Raw genomic sequence first — 23,549 nt, forward strand, 5'->3', positions numbered from 1 at the left:
TTGGTATAAATTTTTATGAAATTCAGAATGCACCATTTTAATGAATTTGTATATTAATGCATCAGTTTTTATCATATAAACTTTAATTTACTCCAAAAGAATTTTTTTTTTCTCAACAGGTAAAGTACCTTTCATTCATGTGGGAAATCAAGTGGTATCAGAACTTGGTCCAATAGTCCAGTTCGTAAAAGCCAAGGTAATAAAAAAGATATTAAATACATTTGATCACAGTTACTGTTAAATGAGTCATTCATCATTCTTTAGCATGTCTTAACATTTACATTGATTTTAACCTAGGCTTATGAAATGTCAATATAAACTAGTGGGGAAATTTTTCTAAAATATTAATTTTTTTCTACTATAAATTATTAGCAAATGGTAGTTTGGTAAATATTTTTCTAACTTACCATACCTTATAAGAGCTTCAGTCATAAAAAAGTATTGAAATATTACAAAATGTCAGATTTGCTAACTAGGAGAGTTAATTTATCCTAGTTTTTTCACCTTAAATTTACTCAATTTGGACTATAAGCTGTATGCATGTTTGCTGTTGGTTGGCTCCCAATTCCATTAAGTATATGGCTCTAACACATCTTTGTATCATACTTTTATTTCTTGGCAACAGGTATGGTACTTTTAGAAAAGATGCATTGTATGCTTAAGCCTTAAAATTGTAGCTAATAAAAGCCTTTGCTTCTTGCATTCTTGTCCTTGTAAAAGCATCATTTGTGCATTAAGCAGTATGTATTTATATTTAGTGCTTTGACTTCCATTTGTAAGTACACTGAGCTGCCTTATAGGTAAAATCACCTTTTAACAAAGTTTGCTTTCCTTACTTCAGTTGCTAAATCCCTTTGGATGGCAAGCTAAGCGAGACTTACTTAGATGAATTCTAGCCTATAATGAAGAGTGTTATTAACAAGTTTCCCAAGTATTAATCTAAGGATTCAATAACCATTATGATTTTGTTTTGTTGAGGGGGAGGGTTAGAAGTAAATGAATAATGAAAAATTGCATTGTGGTTATAGATTTGACATTTTGGCAAATATAAGCTACTATAGTATTTAAGTGACCTTGCTATATTCAATTAAAAGGTATATACTATGACAGAAAAGTATCTGAAACTAATTTGCATAGTTGTGCATCAGTGAATATAAGGTTTTTTTCATGGTGTCATTTTAAAGATTTTACATACTTTAGAAAGTATTTTGGGAGAGTAATATAACAGGAAAATAATTGGAAGTTTTAATATAGTTTGATACAGTAATAATGCTTAAAATTTTTTTTTTTAATTCCCTTTAGGGCCATTCTCTTAGTGATGGGTTGGATGAAGTCCAAAAAGCAGAAATGAAAGCCTACATGGAATTAGTCAATAATATGCTGTTGACAGCAGAGGTATAATAAATAATAACTTTGTGTGGTTTTGTGTAGGAAGGTAACTGAAAATATCCTTATTTTCCTGTAAAAAAAAAGTAATATCTAGTTTGTTTTATTTTAAATTAAATGATGAAAACAGGTCAGGTTTTGAAAAATTAGGTCATTTAAAAATGCCTGTAAGCTTATTATTATTACTACTAATAGCAATAGTAATAATGGCTCACATTTGTGTAGCTCCATAAAATTTGCCGTGTTTGGCTCATAAAATCTCTTGAAGTTGTTCCCCTTTGTGAAACCTTACTTGAAAAGTTGATGAATGTGTTTTTGTATGTGTTACAAAATTCCAAGTGTGCTGTGATAATAATAACAATAATGGCATCTATGCATTCCTTTACAAATATTATCTCACTTTATCCTTATACCAACCATGGCAAACAGGTGCTCTTGTTGTCACCATTTTAGAGATGGGGAAACTGAGGCAAACAGAGGTTCCTGGGTCACACAGCGAGTGTCTGAGTCTAAATTTGAATTCAGGTTTTGCTGATGCCAGGGCCAATGTTCTATGTACTACTTTAGCCATTTCATATCTAGAGGCCTCTATTAGACTCTAGGGTAGACCAATACAGTCTGTAGGCAAGGCACTTGGATTTTCTCCAGCTCCACAAATGTCTTGCTGCTTGACTTTATCTGAATTTCTCTGTTTTTAAAGAAATAAGCTGTTCAGTTTACTATTACACATGCAATTGCTATGGAAATTATTTTGTATAGGGTAGCCCAGCACTGTGGAAAGATCACTGGATATAGTCAGGGTAGTTTGGTTCAAATTCTGACCTGTGTCACCTTGGGTATGTTACTTAACTTCTTATCAGCATGACGAGGGGGTTGGAGCAGGTGACCTCTCAGGCCCCTTCCACGTTTGAGCCACTCTGTTATCTTAAATCTACTTAGAGTTTTGCAGAGATTCTTTGAGGCTTTCTTAAACATCTGTAAAGCAGTTTAAACTTCTTAGAGAAGTGCTTTGTGAATAAGAAATATTTATGAAGTATCACCATTGAACATAATGACTATTTAGAAGTGTTAGCCCAGAGGAAAAGCACCACAGATGTAGCTTATAAAAAGTTGGCTTATAAAAATTATAATTGTAAGAAGTAATTTTATTCATTTAGATTTTCTTTGGTGTTCCAAAGTTTTAGTGAATGTTCTTTTGTTCCTAGTTGTATCTTCAGTGGTGTGATGAAGCTACAGTAGGGGAGGTGAGTGGTTCTGCAACATTTATCTTAATTAAAATTTAATGAGAAAACACTTTTGCTCACAATTGCAAGTCCCTGCTCATAAATGAAACATTGTGGTTTATACCATTAGTGATATAGTTTTTCACTTACTTTAATTTTGCTTGCATATACATTTTAAGGAAGCTGTGTGTCATTGTTTGATATAACTGGTTGTAAAGTACATAAAAGTTTATATATTTTTAAAGGGAATGGTTTAAAATTTTAATTTTTTTTAAAGATGGTAGTATTTGTTATTTCCTTATTCCTGACAAAATGTTCAGTGTATACAAATAGGATCAGCTTTCAAAATACACAGTATTCTCAGAATTTTCTTTTTGAAAATAGCTTTTGTTTCTTGAAGTAAAATGTTATTTCCCTTTAAAAATTATTTCTGATTTAGATCACTCATTCTCGATATGGATTTCCTTATCCTTGGCCTCTGAACCATATCTTGGCTTATCAAAAACAATGGGAAGTCAAACGCAAGATGAAAGCCATTGGATGGGGTAACAAGACTCTGGATCAGGTCAGTCCAGTAAATACTAAAGTTGAAATCTTCAGTTTTCATGTATTTTTAAAAATCCCCAATGACATCATGATTATTTATTGTATTTTAAATAATAAAACATTGTAAAAACCAGGAAATCATTTCCCATCATTTCTTTACTCCTTAATACAGGGTGTCCCAAAAGTCTTAGTGTGGTTTTAACCTATTTTGGGACACTTATATGTTAAGCTTTAATAGCTTAAGACTTTTGAACATGCTGTATGCATTTTGACTTAGTCATACAACTTTGAACTTATCTTCCCCCTTCTCTTTGACTTAATTGACAGAAGAATTAGTAGTATTTTTAAATATTCCAAGACAATATAATATTTTCAGTCCTTGTGTTGGCAGATGAGCTTTGTCCTTACACATGGTTACCTTTAACCCTGGCCAGCAGCATCAGAAATAGCTGTTTGTCACAAGGAATGAGGAGGGAGCAAAGAAAATTTATCAAAACACTAGTGGAAAAACAACTCAAACATGTTCAACTGATGATAGACTAGACGTGTTACATGAGATGGGAAAAGGCGTCAAGGTTGTACACAGAATAATATAAGTATATTGGTCTGTGAATAAATATTACTGCTGTTGCTTAATCTAATATGCAAGTATTTGGAAAAAAAATAGCATTTGCCTGAAGCTAATATTTCTAAAGTTTTGCATTTTGGTGTGTGGCATGTAAAGGTAGCAATCTCTCAAATGTTCTCCCAGGGTACTCTATATTATTAAACTACTCTTTCTGTGTTAGAGATATGGATGGACTAGGCTTCAGTGCATTAACAGAGCTGTGATTTCATTAGTGTGGATGTCTCCCCCTGCACTGACATAAATTATAACCTCTCTATACTTTAGTAGTTGGGTTCACTTAGTTGATTTGTCTGAAAGATTGACATCCTCATGGCAAACTTTTTGGTACTACTACCAAGGGTAGTCTTGGTCTATTGCTTGACCTATATTTAAAAGTCTTTGCAGCCTTGGTTGGACAAGCCAAAGCCTATAGAGCCTTTGAGAAATCCAAATCACCTCCATTCCATAAGAGGATTTAGAATATAGTTTGGCTTAAATTTTATAGATAGACATATAAACACACACACACATACATATATACATATATGTGTGTATATATAGTATTTTTCCATAAATCTATTTCCTATTTCTATTTACATTTATATTGCCCCTCATTCAGAATTCCACTATAGAATATGATGTGAATGAATTTTTATGCATAAAATTTCATGGCTTTGGTAATTAATGCATTATTTTTCTGGGGTTTTTTGAATATGCTAGGTCTTAGAAGATGTAGACCAGTGCTGTCAAGCTCTTTCTCAAAGACTAGGAACACAACCTTATTTCTTCAATAAGCAGTAAGTAATTTTATTTCGTGTGACTGTGCTTAAAGTGTAGTATGTTGCATAAAGTTGGCATGATTAATAGAAATGTTATAATGTCATCTATAGGTTTGACATATAGAGGATAAAATTCTCTAATTTCTTTAAAAATAAGCTACACCTGTAGGAGGATTATAGGTGGATAAAGAAATATCTTAGAATGCAGTAGCACTGTTATTTAGTACAGAGTTTAAAGTATTTAGGTGAGTTTTTGTAGAAGGAATAACGGTAGTAGCAAAGACAGATGCTTTGAAGAGAGTTTTTGGGATGATGAAAGGCCTTGAAATCATGTTAAATGAAGACTGGTTGAAGGAACTGGAGATATTTAGCATGGAGAAGAAAATACTTGGGGAGGAAGGGGATATAAGATCAAATCTCATCTATGATGCTTACTCCTTGTGTGTTCTTGGGCAAGTCAAACTTCCTGGGCCTCAATTTCCTTATCTGTAAAACAAGGGAGTTGCACTATGTGGCCTGTGAGAGGAGATCCCTTATACCTTTTATTCATGTTAGATATTTTCTAGTCCAACCCCCTCCTGGGGCTAGTTTAGTTTAAATGACTAGTCCAAGGTCATTCAGGTGGGAAGTAGTAGACCTAGGATTTGAACCTAGGTCCCCAACTCCAGAACTTTCACTCTTTCCCTTATGTAACCCCCCCCCCCAATCACAGCTGCCTTCACATATCTGAAAATAGTTCTGTCGTGTGGAAAATGAGATTCCGCTTTCTCTGATTGGTTTCAGAGAGCACAACCAGGAGTTTGTTGTAGAGAGAGGTTTTGACTCGATGTAAAATGAAACTTCCTAACAATTAGTGAGATCCAAAAAATGGAGCAGTCCCTCCAGAGAGGTTTTGTAGAGGGAATTTTTGGTCACTCAGGTTGGACTTGGTATCTGAGGTCCTTTCCAACAATGAGATTCTGTGAATGAGCAGAATATGTAACTCTTTGCTGTATTTTATTTAATAGCTTTCCTGTGTTGTTAAGCAACAAATAATAGAAAATATAATATCCATGAAAAGTATGTCATAGATTAGAATTTTTAAAAGAATTGTTGATTATAAATAAAATTAAAATGTTCTGACATAACATGTTAAAATTTATCCTTGATATAAATATTGTTTGATCAGTTAACTGAGTAAAATATATTGTAAAACTGAAATGAATAAAACTTTTGCAGGAAAAAATGTACCTCTAAGAAGAAATTACTATTTGCTTTTTCTCCCACCTTCTGGTAGAGCACAATGATAGTTTTCTTTATAGAGGTACCCCAAGGCTGAAAAAAGACTAGTCAGGATTTCATTTCTCATTTACTTCTTTAGGGATGAATTACACACACACACACACACACACACACACACACACACACACACACACACACACTCGTAAATTGGGGACATTATTTTATTGCCATCAAAGTTTTTTTTACATTAATGAAAGTGTTTTTAGAGCAAAGTGAAGATAAAGGACTACAAACTTAAAAATACAGACGTTACGAATTTCATGTTTTATTGTGAAAGGATTTTTATATATATGTGCTTTTTTTTTCAAAGAATCACTTTCTAATATAGATAAAGAATATAATTTTCTCTTTTCCCCACCTGAATTACAGTTTTAAAATATGTCATTGTTTCATGGAGAATTCAGTCACCTGGTTTTATGATCAAGTTTGTCTAAATTGAGTTAGTATTCATAAACCCAGGGGTTTGTTTTAAAATTCTAATTCACTGAATTTTCTTACCCTTATTTTTCACAGCTTTGCTCTTTGATTATTAATGACATTTTTGTAAGTTGCATTTTCATGTATATATCAAACATTTATTTGGGAGACTTTATTAGTCTATGTGGCTATGTGGCTAGCTTTTAAATATTTAAAATATATAACCTGAAGCACAAGCTAAACAAGATATATGTTAGAAATATTAAAATGCAATTTAGGGTCTATTGATCCCCAAAGCAGAAAGGTCACAGAGTTCAAATTAAGAAAGCCTGATAGGTACAACCTACAGTCATGCATGTGGTTCTAAGGAAGAAATCACTGTTCTTTGATTTTTACTATGCAATTCTTTTGGTCAGCTTAGTTCCCAACACAAAAGAAATGTATCCAAATGTTGCTACTCTGTAGTTTCTTTTCTTACTAATTTAGGAATTCTTAAGAGTTGAAAGACCCAAAAGGGGTGTATTTTACTGTTTGAAGTGCATCCTTCTTCTTAAGGGTGGTTTTTGTTATGCACAGCATCCTGGTGGGAGGTAGAGAGAACCATCCCAAGCAGTTTGATCCTTAAATCTCAAAGGCAAATAGGTTGATGATCAGAGATCAGTTGGCAGTTGATTTAAGGGAAATATAAAAATATCTTATTTCATCATAATGGGGTACAATTATGATTAAATTCTTAATGATTGCTTTGGATTCAGAACAGGTATAAAAAAGGAAGGCCTGCTTTTAAAGAGTTGAAGGACTTGATTGACATGAAGATGAATTACTTTCAGGAGTACTGGAATAATTTTACTTTAGACCAAGTTTAGACAAGCCATCTACTATAAAATGTGGTTAAAATCTGGTAAAAAAAAAAAAGTGGGAGTTGTACACAGCATATTTAAGTTGATTAATAATCATACTGAACTTTATTAAAAAATAAGCGATTTTGTCTTTTCATTTTTATTAAACTAGAATTTCTCTTAAAGCCTTAGTTCCTTTGTGGAAAACATGGTAGTTTAGTGGCTAGATTACCAGACCAAGTTTGACTTGTGAGTGTATTCTGAATTATAATCCTACTTCTACCATTGATTGTGGGCCACAGGCAGATAACTGTTTGTATGTATTACTTTTTTTCCTCCATAAAGTGAAGATAAATTTCGCCCTCATGTTAGCTACTATGAGTGTTGAGTAAAAGCCAATGAAGCAGAGTTATTTGGACTGACCCAATTTCACTTCTGTATCATCTCTTATCATCTCTTTCATTATCTTATTTAATTTTATCACCTCAAATGCAAGGATAATACAGGAATAGGTATGGCTATTTCCTCAATAATTGCTAAAATTTCAGCATATCTCTCAATCAGCTAAGCTCAGAGTTCTCATCCCAATTAGTTAAATATTTTTTACTTAATAAACTAGAGAAAACTTATTTCCCAATATTTTAGTCATATCTTCTTTTATATCAAATCCCTTAATCTCTTGATTAAATAAACACTGTTACTGAGTGTACAATAAAGACATAGATAATTATTTATAATATTTTAGTTTTGAGATTATAGCTAGAGCCATCCCAAACTCCCATTATTAACAACCCTCTCTGACCCCATAGGTCTGCCATTTAGTTGATTCAGGATAATGAAATCTCATCACAAGGTAAAGGTTATAATAGTTTCATAAAGAAAGAAGTTATTTCCATACTTTTGTCTCTGTCTTTTTCAGTTTATTTCCAACCAAAAGTAGAAAAGTGTCTCATTAGCTCCTTTCAAACTCTCGTTTATATAATCTTTGTCCTTATTCCTTATAAAATTTTATTTTTTATGTTTCTCCATAAAATAAGATAAGATAGATAGTTCAGGCAACAGAACCAGTGCAACCAAAATTAGAAGGAAAGTAGGAAACTGGAGGAAAAAGATTTTATAGCAGGCTTTTCCGGTAAAGGTCTCATTTCTCAAATATATAGGTAACTGAGCCACATTTATAAAAATAAGAGTTATTCCCCAATTGATAAATGGTCAAAGGATATGAACAAAGAGTTTTCAAATCAAAGCTATCAATAGTCATATAAAAAAATGTTTAAATCACTAATAATTAGATAAATGCAAATTAAAGCAACCCTGAGGTTACCTCACACTTGTCAGATTGTCTAATATAACAGAAAAGCAAAAATGACAAGTGTTGGAGGAGATGTGGGAAAATTGAGACCCTAATACACTTTTGGTAAAGTTGTGAACTAGTCCAGACATTCTGGATAACAATTTGGAACTTTGCTCAAAGGGCAATAAACATCAAAGCAGCTCTTTTTGTGGTGGCAAAGAATTGAAAACTGAGGGGGTATTCATCATTTGGGGAATTACTAAGCAAATTGTGGCATATGATGTGAAGTAATATTATTGTGCTGTAAGAAATGATGACAGGAATGGTTTTAGAAAAACCTAGGAAGACTTTTATGAACTGATACAAAGTGAGAGCAGAACTAGGAGAACATCGTATACAGAAACAGCAGTATGATCAAAAGACTTAGCTAATCTAATCAATTCAGTGATCCATGACAATTTCAAAAGGACTCATGATGAAAAATGCTGTCCACCTCTATAGAAAGAGAACTTATGGACGTTAAGTAGAGATTGAAACACATTTTTCTTTTTTTTCCCTCAGTTTGGCTAATGTTGAAGGTTTTGCATGAATTCATATGTATAATGAATAATATCTCTAGTGTTCTAAATGGGTAGAGGTGGGAGTGGAAGGAGGAAAAGAATTTGGAACTGTAAATAAAAAAATATTTCAAGTATAGTTCTAACAAGAAATATGTTTCTTTTCTAACAAGAAATATGTTTCTCTTCACGTTCTTTCTTCATTACTTTTATGTAGATTTAAGTCAAATTCCCATTATCTCCCCCTGATTCCATAGGGTACTTATGCAATTAAAAACTATTACCCTCTTAACTTTTTTCCTTCTCAAAGAAACCAATAGTTTTCTAGCCTTTATAGGAAACACTTTTGAAATAGGTGTTACACCAATAACTTTAACCAATTTAGAAAAGGAAAGAAATGGCTAGAGGAGTTCCTGCTACTGCAGCATCTGGGAAAAGAGAAGAGAAAGAAGTGGGACAATGAAAAAGGAAAGAAGAAAGAATAAATATCAGCAATTCTTTTGGTTGTTGGGTAAGGACATTTTTTGGCCATAGCAACTCATGAAGACTACCTACTAAGCTGTCAGGTGGTCTGTACACTTTATTGGGGAGAGAGGAAGGATGCAGTATACCAAACATATCCCAGGGAACACCAGGTGTGGAAAGTAATTTAGATAGTCAAAAGGACTTGTGTTGTAAAATGCTGGAGTAATAGAAGATTAGCAATACCAGAGAACATACAATGGATTGTAAAAGTATATAAAAAAAATTAGGGCTTATATGTGATCAAGATACTGGGAATTAAGATCTGGGAATGGTGATGAGGTGTTTGTCAAACAAAGACCACATAGTAGATATACTGTCAGGATGAGGGGGAAAAAAGGAGGAATTACGGGAGTTCAGGAAAGAGACATTTTGACCAAAAGAAAGGAAGAAGAAAGTTAAATACTATACTTCAGAAATACCTTTTTTTTTAACATCATAGTTTAAATTTTGATATTTAAAGCAGCCAGTTAGAACAAATGATGCAAGATAAGGGAGAGATAAGATATATACCAGCAGCTATAATACAAATAAAAAATTAAGTATTGTGAGAATTCAGTGTTTGGAGAGATCATGTATTTGGATGATCAGAAAAAACTTAACGAAAGAGATGGCATTTGAACCCAGCTTTGAATGATGTTAGATTTCAGCTGGTGGAAATGGGGAAGAGGAAGGCATTCCATCCTTGGAGAATGTGGGCAAAGGCATGAAAGCAAGGACACTGTAGAATTTATTTGGGAAATAGCTGATTGGACAGCTAAGTGGAGCTAGACCCGGAGTCAGGAAAATGGGAGCTCAGATCTAGCTGTGTGACCCAGGGCAAGTCACTTAACCTCATTTTCCTTCACTGTGAAATGGGGATAATAACAGTACCTGCCTTGTAGGGTTGTTGTGAGGATCCAGTGAGATAATATTTATAAAGTACTTAGCACAGTACCCGGCCTGTAGTAGGTGCTGAATAATTGCTTAGTCCCTTCCCTTAGTCTTCTTTGGTTGGAATGTGAAAATGAGTACTTAAAGATAAGTCTGGGGAGCTAGCTTGGAAGAAAGTTATTTGTATGTCCTCTCAAAATCTTTTTGGTAAATTTTGAAAGGTATACGAATTCTTAGAAAGTGATTGCTTTATGCATCCAGGTTTTAGTCAACAAATGTTCTTTGGCAACCATAAGAGCTTTCTTGTGTTTAACTCTGGCGTAGAGAAGATAGAAAATAATGAGAAAGGTCAATACCACTGTATTGAGTTGATTAAATGGTGGTAGACAAAATTTGGGCAGAAATACACATTTTTAGAAAGAAGAAAACTGGAATACTTTGTATAGAACGCTTTCTGAAATTAAACACGTAGAAATTACTTTGATGTTTTGGGGTAAGATGTGATCACAATAATAGCATACAGTTGCGAATAAAGTTGACTTTAGTTTGTTTCAGGAAACAGTTCTACTTCCTATTTAAATGTTCTAAAGTAACTTTCCACAAAGTTGCAAAAAAAATTAGATCAATTTTTGTATGTCATGTTCATACATAATTTAGTACCTTTGGGGTTATACAGATAAATCTTTGCAGCAAACAATATTTGGGGCATTTCCAATACATTTCTAGATCTTTGTAATTTGAAAACACTTTGTATTTTTTGTCATAGTCTTCACTGATCTCATAGGATAACCTGTGAGGTCCTTCCTATCAGGGCTGCAGGAAGTTGGGTTTAGCTTCCCTTGGGTTAGAATCTATAAAGCAAAATGTTGTAGTAATATTTGGAGGAAATAGGAAAATCAGTATTTGAGATACTCCTTTCAACTTCCCTTTTCTCTTTTCTCCTATGCTTTTGTTCTCCATGTAGTTTTGGTTCTTTTTAGGGGTTAATCCTTTGTTGTGTCTACACTTACTATCTCTCTTTGTAGCCCATACCTAAAAAAATCCTTGCTTACTTAATTAGGATAGGACAGGAAATGGACATTTGATTTCATTATCATAGCGAACTCCCAGGTGAGGAAACACCCTCTTACCAATGTGCCTTCTCTGCAGCTTGTAGCTTAGAGCAATGCCTAGAACCCTGAGATTAAAGGACTTGCTCTAGGTTACACAGTCAGGATGTGTTGAAGATGGGAGTTTAACCCTGATCTTCCTGGCTGTGAGACCAGCTCTCCATGTACTGTGGCATACTAACAAACTTAAAGAGACCACTTGTTAATTCCTCATGGTCCCAGCTTTCCTCTTAAGCAAACCTATATATTTGATTCTTATTGCCAAATGAAGGTGGCACAGATAGAACATTGGGAAAATGTTTGACTATATAGGTGCCTGTACCCTACTAATGTTGGTTCAGTGATGCATCATCCTTGTACACAAAGGATAACATACTTTTTTGCTATTCAGAATTAATCAGGAACTTTTATATTAAGGAATTAGTATAGCCTTTATTAAACACCAAATATATGCAAAGGATATGGCCTACGAAATAAATTTAGTCACAATCTCTAAGAACCATATTCTAGGAAGGGAGAATAAGATATCAGCTGATGGCTATAATATATAATACTATATTACATAAATGTATTAGAGAGTTATAAAACCAAATACCTTATGAAGTCTGAGGGGAAAATTCGTTACCAAGCAAGAAGATGAGGGAAAATGTCTAGGATGAGATGGTGTTTGAACTAATAGTGGAAGAGGTTTTGATATTACATTATTGAGCAGATTAAATGATTAAAGGACAACTATTTGAGGAAGATGTGCATTTTAAGTGTGAGGAAGATGTCTCTGAAAGAAATGATACTAAAAGTGCTGAGGAAAGAAAAGTTGCAATAATGTCCTTAAAAGTGATACAGTCAGAATAATATAGGACCTTTTTTTGTTTGTTTTGTTTTTTAATGTTATATGTGTGTGTGTATATATGTAATTGTTTATGAGCATTTAGCTTAAATTTATTTTCTTACTTCAGGATGGTACCATTGCATAAAACAAATCAAAGAACTGGTTAGTCTTTTAGAAGTATGCTACAAAGCAAAATAAAGTAAAATGTAGTCCAGTTTTGTTGTGGTTTAATTTAAGACCTACTTACTCCTCTCTATTTTTGAATTTGTGGATGATTTTATGTAAGAAACTTTTCAAAGCTAAATAAAGAAATCTGCCATTGTCATCGTGAAAAACAAATATTAATACTTCTTTACATTGTAGTTTTAAATTTGATATTTAAAACAACCAATGGGAATATGTTGCAAAGTAAGATATGCTGCATTTTGTCAGCACTTTCCTTCTTTTTTTCAGGCCAACTGAACTTGATGCCCTGGTCTTTGGCCATCTCTTCACAATCCTTACCACTCAGTTGACCAATGATGAACTCTCTGAAAAGGTGAAAAATTACAGCAACCTCCTTGCTTTCTGTAGAAGAATTGAACAGAACTACTTTGGAGAAAATGGAAAAGGACGCATCCCCCTCAGGTTGGCCTAGAGAGACTTGTTGGATTAGAAGTCTGAGTCTTAAATTATGTTCAACTTCATGATTAGAATAGTATCAAAATTTTAAAAATGAACACAACTTTTAGAAACCTCCAGTTGTATAACAGACCCTTATATGTATTTTGTAGCCAGTGTATACACTAAATATTTCTGAATTGCTCTGTTGTATTCCAGATTATATTTGTTTCCTTGAAATATGTATGCACACAAAAATAAAGCTTTAACTGTGATACAAGTTTTCCCTCCCCCCAGTTGCTGTCAGCTTTATGCATGTGAATTGAAAAAGTGCTTTATGTTCTTCTCAGGGCAAAGACAAAAGACAAGACGCCAAAGGTGATCTTGCTAGTTAGATGGTAAAATTGGCCATGGGGGGAAAAAATGGTCATTTTAGGACCGAATAAATACACACTTAGAAAATTTGCCTATTTACAAAATGTTTAGATCATATAATGGTTTAACATTTTGAATAGTAATTCTTGTCTGAAATCAGTTGGATGAAAAGAGAAACTTCAGAAAGCAGGTAAAGTAAATTTGATAAAGGGATAACTCTGCTTTGTGACACTTAGATCTGAGGACCATAGATTTTGAACTGGAAGGGACCTCATACTTTGTTAAGAATTTGTTTTCTCTTAGTGATTTTTTCCACTTAAAATTACTAATCACAAAAGTAGTAGTGTGATTACAAGAGACCATTAAGTATATGCAGTCTAGAGCATAATCATGAAAGTGATTGAAAGTTTTCATGTGGTCTTTTTTATTTTTCTGTTTTAGGTTTTTGCTTTGTGTTTAGGTACATACTATAACTCTTTCTTTGCTTTATTCTCACTCTCCCTCCCCCGATCCTCCCCAAATTACATTCTTTGAAATCTTATTTAGTATCTAATGTCGTTTTGTTTATTTTTGAAAGTTTCTAATGCTCAGTTACTTTGATTTATGCTGACTTTTCTTTAAGACCAATTTTGTCCTAATAATTTTTTTACAAATCCTTATTATTTGTGGATTTTTAAAATTTCACTATGTTATTAATTTGATAATCTTTTATTTTCTGTACATACTTTTGTGCTTTTGATATTCTTTATGGATCCTATGTACATGGAACCTAGGCTTTTTCTTGATACTTTTTAGATTGAGAAGTACCAACAAGATGCATTTTTATCATTATCATTGCAATTTGCTGTCTTTCTCTTAAGATAAAGAGCTTTTGGAGACAGTGGCTGTTTATTCTAAGCTGAGATTTCTGCTCTTATTTAAGACTTACTATCTATGGATCACTTTAGGTCTTGTTGCTGTCCTCTGTCAAGGTGAATCAGCATCAAGGCAAAATGCATTAGAAAATGGAAACCTTGACATCCCATTATGGTGATACAGTTTCCTGCCTTTACCTTTTAAATTGGAGCATTTAAAGCCAAGTCACAGTAGCTAAAAATTATCACTGAAAAGTCAGCGCTGCTTGTTCCCATTCTGCTTGCTGACAAAAAAAGCTAGATGTGTGTTTGGTTGGTTTTTTCCTACCTGCCAAATGTTTGAGGTTACTCTGAACACTCTAAAAGTAGCATACTGCTCTGCTTTTTGAATTTTAATGTGTAATTTTACAGAGGGGCTCATTAGGATATTGAGTAGAAAAAAATTATATAAGATACTATACATACAATGTTAATGTACTTTGGGTTTCTTATATGAATGAAATGATATTTGTAAAGTCCTTAGTACACAGCGCCTGGCACATAGTAGATGCTTAAAAATTCCTTCTTTCCAACCTAACAGTTTCCTAACTTTTTAACTTCTTTCCTAACTTCATCCCTTCCTCCCTCCCATTTCTTTGAATACAGATTATTTCTGTGAAGCTTTTTTCCTTTGAAAGTCTCATCCGATGGCCTTTTGATTGCTTTAAGCTTTTGGAAGAACCGATCTTTTTCTTTTCTTTTTTTTTTTTTAAACATCATTGCTTTTGAGTTGAGCAAGACCTGAAGAGGCATCAGCTCAGTTCCTTCATGTTGTAGATGAGGAAACTATAGCCCAGAGAGACTAAGTGACTTGTCTAAGATCATCTAGTAGTAATAAACAAAACCAAATTATTAGTTAACATTTCTTTAGATACCCTAAATTTGGGGGAAATAAATGGGAGTGTGCAAGTTCATTTCTGACTTCTTGTTCCTGATAATGTTGATTGATAGTTAATGGAATATTTCATAAGCACCTACTATTTGCTGAAAAATAGTTAATAAATTGCTGGTTATTTGAATTCTTCAAATTTATTCAATACTAGAAGAAAACTTATGAGTACAATGTTAACATTTTAAAATATTTGTAGTTGTATAGTATTTTAAAAGTAACAGTTTGGTGCATATTTGGTGGTTTTGTGGTTTGGCTTCTCTGACTTTTCATATATACACATGTTTGTATATTATGGTTTATAAGTTATATGGATTCTCAAATAAAAGAAAATGCTTAATACTATTTAAAATTATGTAAGTGATACACCCATCCTGTTTAAATTCCTGAGTGTTTGAATCATTCTTTATGTAGGCTTTATGTTAAATTGACATTTGACATTGTATACTCTAAGTCATTTGGTCTGGAGTCCTCTTCATATAATACTTGTCCTACTAAAGGTGGTAAGTAGAGCTGTAGCATAATTGAATGAGTCTTTATGTCTCTTAGTCTAGGGTGGCTTGCTTTTGTGTAATTTAACTTGTTTTCCTTCTGAAGGTGTTTTTTGAGGTTCTTTTTCTTTTCTTTTTTAACTTTAAGTTGCTATAGTGCCAAACAGAACCAAAAAGTTTATTCTGTTAGTGGATAATCCTCCACAGAGCTGTGTGACTTGAGTTAATATAATTTGCCTATGCAAAATCTCTTTATCTATAAAATATGGACAATATTTTTAACCTAATTATTTCCCAAGAGGTTTTTGTTTTTGTTTTTTAAGAATGACTTTTTGAAATTGCCATGGCTTGCTTGGGGACGATTGGTATCCTTAAAAGTCACATCAATAAGAACAAGATCAAAAGTCTTTTCTGAGAACATAATTATATTCACTACCCAGATCTTTATCATGGCCCCAAAACACAAATAGCAATATTAAAAATCAAAATAGCAGTGTGTGGACTTTAAAAAAAATCTGTAATAAGTAAATGATATTGCTAAATAACTGCTTTGTATTTGAGCATTAACTGTCATTTTTTAGATAAAAATAAGTATTTAAAAATAAAATGCCTTTTACATGATTCCTGAGAAGGATTTTATGTGTCATTCATGCAGTAATTTAAAACCATTTTTGCATCTGTTGGATATAGTTATCATCATTCTATAGGAGAGGTTTATGCCTCTTGTTACAGGTTAAACCACAGGAATGTCTTGCTTAATGATTTCAGTTTTTACAGAAACCAGCTGCTGAGATTGATTGTCACTGATACAAAGGGTTGCCCACATATTCCACCTGTTTTTTTTTTTAACACTTTATGAAGTCTAACAGTAGCATTCCTGATTTGTTACAAGGTTTTGTAACTCTTACTTTCACCATGTTACAGAATAACCTCAAAATGATTTTGTAAATCGGTGTGATGTCTACTCTATATAGATAGGTTTAATATTTTATGTGCTTAACATTCTCATAAGTAAACTTATACCTTCTTCTAAGTGGAAGGCAGTGTGCTTCACTGTGAGACCATATTTAGGATAATTTTCTAGTTTTACTCTGCCAAATTCTCTATACATGATGACCCCAAAACTTTAAAGCTTGAACCTACACAAAGACTTGGGGATCCCTGTGTGGGATATACTGGTTGTAACGACAATGCAATATTGACAATGCCTATGGTGACTATAAATATGCTGGTATAGTTATTAATCACAAAATGTAACAGGATCTCTGCATGGGGGACGTAGCCAGAACATTTATTCAAATACCAGAAAGTCAAAGCCATCACAGTAGCCACGGAGTCGTCACACGTAGTTAATGCAGTAAACACCCACATTCTCAAGTCTTCAAAATAAAATGGGCTCCCTCAGGCAAAGATCCTCCACTCCTCTCTCACCGTATCTGCTCAGCCTTCACACAGTGCAGCTCGTTCCCAGCAACTCTGGCCCCCAGCAGTCCTCAGCAGAAGTTCTAAGTTCATGTTGCTGCTGCAGCTTCCAGTCACTGTGCTGGCTCCAGTCCAGCCCCTCCTCCACTCTGGCTCCTTCTTGCTAAGTCAGCAAGTTCAGGGGGCATGGAAGATCTTCAAATCCCATTACCATTACACTGGTTGATTGACTATTCTGGTTAAATAGCAAGTTACCATATAAATACATACATGTGTGTGTACATATACACACACATTAACTTGTATATATCTATAATGTGTTTGTATATATACACACATATACATATCTGTTAGATATACCGTGTGTGTGTGTGTGTCTCTCCAATGGTTGGTAGTGTGGTATAATGTTTAGTTTGCTGCTTTCAGAGCCAGGAAGACCTGAGTTCATATTCTGCCTCTGACAATAAGCGTTTGTATAACCATGGACAACTGTTCCCAACCCTTGTTCTCCTCATCTGCAAAATGATGGGGTTTGCCTCTAAGCCCCCTTGCAGCTTTAAATCTCTGATCCTGTGATTTGAACAAATTGTGGCCTGTGAATATTCTTGTACTGTAAGAAAGGACAAATGAAGGGAATTCAGAGAGACAAACATTTGACTTAGTTAATGTCCAATGATGAGAGCCAGGAGGACAGTATAGACAATAGCTTTCAATAATGTAAGTGATTAAATGCATTAGATCTTGATTCTAGAGGGCAGATGATAAAGTACATTTTTCTCTCTTCTCAGTACAGAGGTGGGAGATGAACAGTGCAGAATGTGGTGTTTATATAGACACAGTCAGCAATGGGTTTTGTGTCATTTGGGCTTTGCTACACCTTTGTCTAATGGTGGATTTTATTGGGTGGCAGAAAAGATATATATTGGCAGAAAATTGCAACACATGATAAAAATATAAAGTGGTATTCTTACATTTAAGCAAGAATTGCTCTCTGTATTAATTTAGTAATAGGCAATGTAGTATTTTGAAATATTTAACCAATTTTAGCAAAAACTATTGACTCAAGTTAGCAGAAAACTAGGAAATTTATTTGCTTTCTTAATGAGAAAAGGAAACTTTTTTCTCAGTAGAGTGATTGTACTCAAGTATTTTTAAAAACTTTTAATAAGTATAGGAAGTGATTACTGTATTAATTTAAATGGTGAGATATTTGTTCTGGCTATTAAAACTTAAGACTCAATTTTTTGTTTTGATTAGGCGGGCTTCTCATGGTGTACAGTGATGTTGGTCATTGCATGACAAAATGCTTAAGATGTATATGCTTACAATTGAATTATTTAAAATATGTTCTTCCAGATAGAGTGTACATTTTAAAACTAAAGTGACCAAAAGTTCTTGTTAATTTTTTAAACTACCAGTTTTATGTTATAACTTATTAGAACTAGAAAAATTATGCATTTTATATGCAGATTTTTTGAGTTGTAAATAAGCCTTATTAGTTTTAACTTGTGCTTAGACTTTTGGGACGTCCTCCTGCGTTTGTTTATTCTAGATTTTATAACTCTTAACTTTTTTCAGGAATACATTTCAGTGGATTGTTATAATGTTGTTCAATCTGTATTAAATGTACTTAGTGCAGCAGAGTTGACTTGAATGAAGTACAGTATAATACAGATAGATATAACTGACATTTCTATAAAACCAGAGAGAATTGGAAAGAAATACAAATAAAATGCTAAGGATATTACTACTCAAATTATTGTTGGCATGTTAGTTTGAAAGAAAAGATAGTTCGTCTCATGAGTTACCTTCTGTGTATAATACTTATATGCACATGATACGAAACTCTTGTTTTAGCTAATTTAAAAATTGATAGTTTCCTTGATAGAGTAAGCGAGTCTTTTGCTCATGGATATCCTGAAAATAGTAGCCTTCAATCTGGCCTCCCAGGTAAGATCTAAAAAGGCATTCTCTGGAGTCTGCAGTATATCTGAACATACAAAGGTGAGTAAGAGGATAACTATAAAAGGGTCTCTTTGTGTCCTAGAACTCTGGTCTAGAGATCAGTCGTGTTAGAGTAGAGTTAGTTGTCTAACACTTTAAAATATTTTTAAGGCAGGTTTCCATTTTATATGACCACATAAATATTTTATTACCCTACACAACTTTGTGTACTTTAGTAGTTGAGGTTTTTTTAATGACACAGACCCCTTTAACCTGTGGACCCCTTCACATAACAATTTTGAATGAGCAAAATACATAACATTACAAAGGAAGACAGTTACATCGAAATGGAAATGTAATTTTTTCTCATCCATGTTCAAGGACCTGCTTGGTCTCTACTGCCTAGAGTAAGAACCACTGCTCTTCAGAGAGATGTATCTGATGTTGGAGCGTACAAACAACATGAAGTTTGGATTGCATTTTCAGTTTCTTTAGAGTTTCTTAGAGCCTAATTCTTTGAGGGTCCCTGACCTGTGGGACTATGTATGGAGTCAAAATGAAGGCACAGCTTCAATTGTAATGAGAAAGGTTGATATTTGCCTGCTTACTCTGATCCTTACTTGCTTAGTTATACAGTGCTAAAGTGGGAAAAATACTGTTTTGGGCAATCTAGATTTTGTCCAGCAAGTTCTGTGGAGTAGCTACAATCCCTCCTGCCTAGCCTGTTGTTCTGTCTCTATCCTCTCCATCACGCAATCTGGATGTTCTGTACCAGGAAGCTTACATACAGAAACTTCCAGTTTCCTGTATTATTTTTTCTTTTTTTTTTTTTATCAAATGCTTTATTAACTTTTAGTTTACAGCATTCATTTCCACAAGATTTTGAGTTACAAATTTTCTCCCCGTTTTTCCCCTACCTACCACCCCAAAATAGGGATCCCACTGGATATCCCCGCCTCCAATCTGCTGTCTCCTATATCTTCTCCCTACCCCCTCCGACTTTCCAGTAGGGGACGGTGGATCTCTATGCCCCAGTGCCTGTATATTTTATTTCCCAGTTACATGTAAAATAATATTAATAATAGTATATATATATATTTTTTTTTTAAACATTTGATTTTAAAACTTTGAATTCCAGATTCATTCCCTTCCTCCCTTGTTACCCACTCTTACTGGGAAGATAAACAATTCAATATAGGTTGTACACATGTAGCTATGCAAAACATTTCCATAGTGGATATATTGTAAAAGATTGACTATATTTCCCTCCCTCCTATCCCACTTACCACTTGTTCTATTCTCTACTTTGATCCTATCCCTTTTCAAAAGTGGGTGCTTCCAACTTCCCTCCCCCCCAGGCCACCCTCCCTTCCATCATCCCCCTTCTCAATCCCTTCCCCCTTACTCTCCTATAGGATGAGATACCCTGTTTACTGTGTATATCATTTCTTCCCTAAGCCAAATTCATTGAGAATAAGGTTGACCCATTCCCTTTTGCCTTCCTGTTCTTCCCCTCCATTGTAAGTTTTCCCTTGCCTGTCTGAGATAATTTACCCCATTCTGTCTCTCCCCATCTCCTCTCATATACTCTCTCACCTCTCAATTTCAACTTTTAAGTATCATCCCTTCCTATTAAATTGGTCCTGTGCCCTCTATCTTTGTATACCTGTACACACACACATATATATATATACACATTCACATATATATTCATACACCCATATACCCTCATATATATATATATATATATATATATATATATATTTCTATTTCTATTCCCTTCAACTATTCTCATACTGAGTAAAGTTTCATAGGTTACAATCATTGTTTTTCCATGTAGGAATGTAAATAGTTCAACTTTGATAAGTTCCTTATGATTTCTTTTCCCTGTTTATTTTCTCATGCTTCTCTTGCTTCTTGTATCTGAATGTCACATTTTCTATTCAACTATGGTTTTTTCATCAAGAATGCTTGAAAGTCCTCTATTGCACTGAATGACCATATTTTCCCCTGAAACGTAATACTCAGTTTTGCTGGGTAGGTGATTCTTGGTTTTGATCCCAGCTCCTTTGACCTCCAGAATATCATATTCCAAGCCCTTCGATCCCTCAGTGTAGAAGCTGCCAGATCCTGGGTTATCCTGATTGTGTTTCCACAATATTCAAATTGTTTCTTCCTGGCTGCTTGTAATATTCTCTCCTTAATCTGGGAATTCCAGAACCTGCCTATAATGTTCCTAGGAGTTTTCTTTTTGGGATCTTTTTCAGGAGGTGATCGGTGGATTCTTTCAACCTCTATTTTGCCCTCTGGTTCTAAAACATCAGGGCAGTTTTCCTTGAGAACATCCTGGAGGATGATTTCTAGGTTCCTTTTTATTATTATTATTATTTTTTTTAGATATTTGAAATACAACTTTGTTATGATCCAAATGAAAAGGGAATGGGAATGACAGTAACAAACAAGGTTCACCACTGAATATTGTGATGGGACTGCAGCAGTCTTATATTTGAAACTCAAGGGGATGTAATTGCAGTCCAAAACAGCTAGATGCACAGGTCCAAAATAGGAATTATATTTTTTTAAACTGCTGCATTCACTCCGAAGCCCATTCATTTCCTTCAGCATCCCAAAGATGAAGCACATGTTCTGCTCAGCTATATAATAAAGTGGCAAGCACACTACAGCACTGACATCACAGAACCTCTGACGCTGGGCTCGAGCTTCATTCCCTTACAGGTCATCATCTTCATCAGGGAGCGCAGTTGTCTGAGCAATCTCTAAGTCCTGCTCATACTGTGCTGCCAGTGCTGGGTCCATGATAGCCTCTGGAGGTGCAAGAGCAGGCATGGCAACAAACTCCAAATTAGGGTCTCCAATGAGTTTTCTAGCAAGCCAAAGAAGGGCTTCTCAAAGTTGTAATTACTTTTGGCTGAGATGTCATAGCACTGGAGATTGTTCTTCCTGTGGAAGACAATTGATTTTGCCTTGACTTTTCTTTCCTTCATATCTGCTTTGTTGCCACACAACACTGTATGGATATTTTCACATACTCGTACCAGATCTCTATGCCAGTTAGGTACATTCTTGTAAGTAACTCTCGATGTTACATCAAACATTATAATGGTATGCTGAGCTTGGATTTAATAACCATCTCTCAGACCACCAAATTTCTCTTGGCCAGCTGTATCCCATACGTTGAATTTAATAGGACCTCTGTTAGTATGGAACACGAGAGGATGGACCTCAACACCCAGCGTGGCTACATACTTCTTCTCAAATTCACCAGTCAAGTGACGTTTTACAAATGTGGTTTTTCCAGTACCTCCATCTCTAACTAACACAAGTTTGAGCTGCACTTGGGGTTCTCCTTGGGCGGCCATCGCGATGGTTCTTCCAGAAGCGTCTCAGTCTCCGCCTGACTGAATCTCTAGGTTCTTTTTTTGATCATGGCTTTCAGGTAGTCCAATAATTTTTAAATTATCTCTCCTGGATCTATTTTCCAGGTCAGTGGTTTTTCCAGTGAGATATTTCACATTGCTTTCTATTTTTTCATTTGTTTGGATCTGTTTAGTAGTATCTTGATTTCTCATAAAGTCACTACCTTCCATTTGCTCCAATCTAGTTCTGAAGGAATGATTCTCTTCAGTGAGCTTTTGAGATTCTTTTTCCATCTGGCAAATTCAGCTTTTTAAGGCATTCTTCTCCTCACTGGCTTTTTGAGCCTCTTTTGCCATTTGAGTTAGTCTATTTTTTAAGGTGTTATTTTCTTCAGTCAGGTTGTTGACTCTTATTTCATAGTTTTCTTGCATCATTCTCATTTCTCTTCCTAATTTTTCCTTCACTTCTCTTACTTGGTTTTCAAAATCCTTCTTAAGGTCCTCTATGGCCAGTAACCAGCTTGTATTTTTCTTTGAAGCTTTTGGTGCAGGAGTTCTGACTTCATTGTCTTCCTCCTGTTCCATGCTTTGATCCTTTTTGTCCCCAAAATAGGAGTATAAAGTTGGGTTGTTCTGCTTGCTTTGCTTCCCTTGTTTGCTCATGTTGCCACTCAATTACTTGACTTTTGGGCTTTTTTGCCACAGTAGGGCTATGCTGCCAGACAGGGGAGATTTGTCCCAATTGCTGAGATTTTCTTAGCTGCCGAAGGTATTAGTTGGGTGCCCTCTCTGAAGCCTCCACATGCTCTGGCAAGCTATTCATGCACCCCAGGACCTCCACCCTACACTGCAATCCAGATCCAAGCAGGTTAATGCAAGAGCGATTACCCCTCAGACTGGTTGCTTGGTCCCCCTACAATCTGTAGGCCAGGAGCTGAAGCTGCCACGGGGTGGCTGCAGGGCCTCAGCGGCTTCTCCCTCCAGGGGATAAAGACTGGATCGCACTCCCAAACTACTGGATCCCAAAGTCTACACTGCACTGACCTCTCACTTTGTCCTTAGCCTCTGTGTGTTGATAATTCTGAAAACTGCCACAGTTACTGGTGATCCGAAGTCCCTCCAGCCAGCAGCTGGCTATGGCTGTCCTGAGGTTAAGACCTCCAGCTAGAGCGGGGCTGAGATGGCCTCCCAGAGTGCTGCACTGGCCACTTCCTGCCGGGCTGTCCCCAGGGGGAGGTTAGCTTCTCTGTGTCATTTTGTGGGTTCTGTCAGTTTCCTGTATTATGGATGCCCTCC

The 23,549-nt window shown here is 34.8% G+C and overlaps 1 protein-coding gene and 1 pseudogene across 2 annotated transcripts in view; one reads left to right on the forward strand and one right to left on the reverse strand.

The window, feature by feature from the left end:
• The window catches only part of MTX2 (metaxin 2), a 93,029-nt gene extending 76,898 nt beyond the window's left edge, over positions 1–16,131 (forward strand). For both annotated transcript variants that reach the window (XM_069068472.1, XM_069068471.1), the window contains 6 exons: positions 120–196; positions 1,303–1,395; positions 2,592–2,630; positions 3,049–3,174; positions 4,483–4,559; positions 12,716–16,131. In XM_069068472.1, coding sequence (XP_068924573.1) covers positions 120–196; positions 1,303–1,395; positions 2,592–2,630; positions 3,049–3,174; positions 4,483–4,559; positions 12,716–12,899 — 596 coding nt within the window. In that variant the 3' untranslated portion in view covers positions 12,900–16,131. The remainder of the gene's footprint in view (positions 1–119; positions 197–1,302; positions 1,396–2,591; positions 2,631–3,048; positions 3,175–4,482; positions 4,560–12,715) is intronic.
• A 5,456-nt stretch (positions 16,132–21,587) lies between these two features.
• Positions 21,588–22,090, reverse strand: LOC138146598 (GTP-binding nuclear protein Ran-like; annotated as a pseudogene).
• Positions 22,091–23,549: the final 1,459 nt, after the last annotated feature.

This window comes from Petaurus breviceps, unplaced genomic scaffold, assembly GCF_028583685.1.
Source record: "Petaurus breviceps papuanus isolate PSGF00001 unplaced genomic scaffold, PetGlider_PUasm1.0 90763, whole genome shotgun sequence".
Taxonomy (NCBI): Eukaryota; Metazoa; Chordata; class Mammalia; order Diprotodontia; family Petauridae; genus Petaurus; species Petaurus breviceps.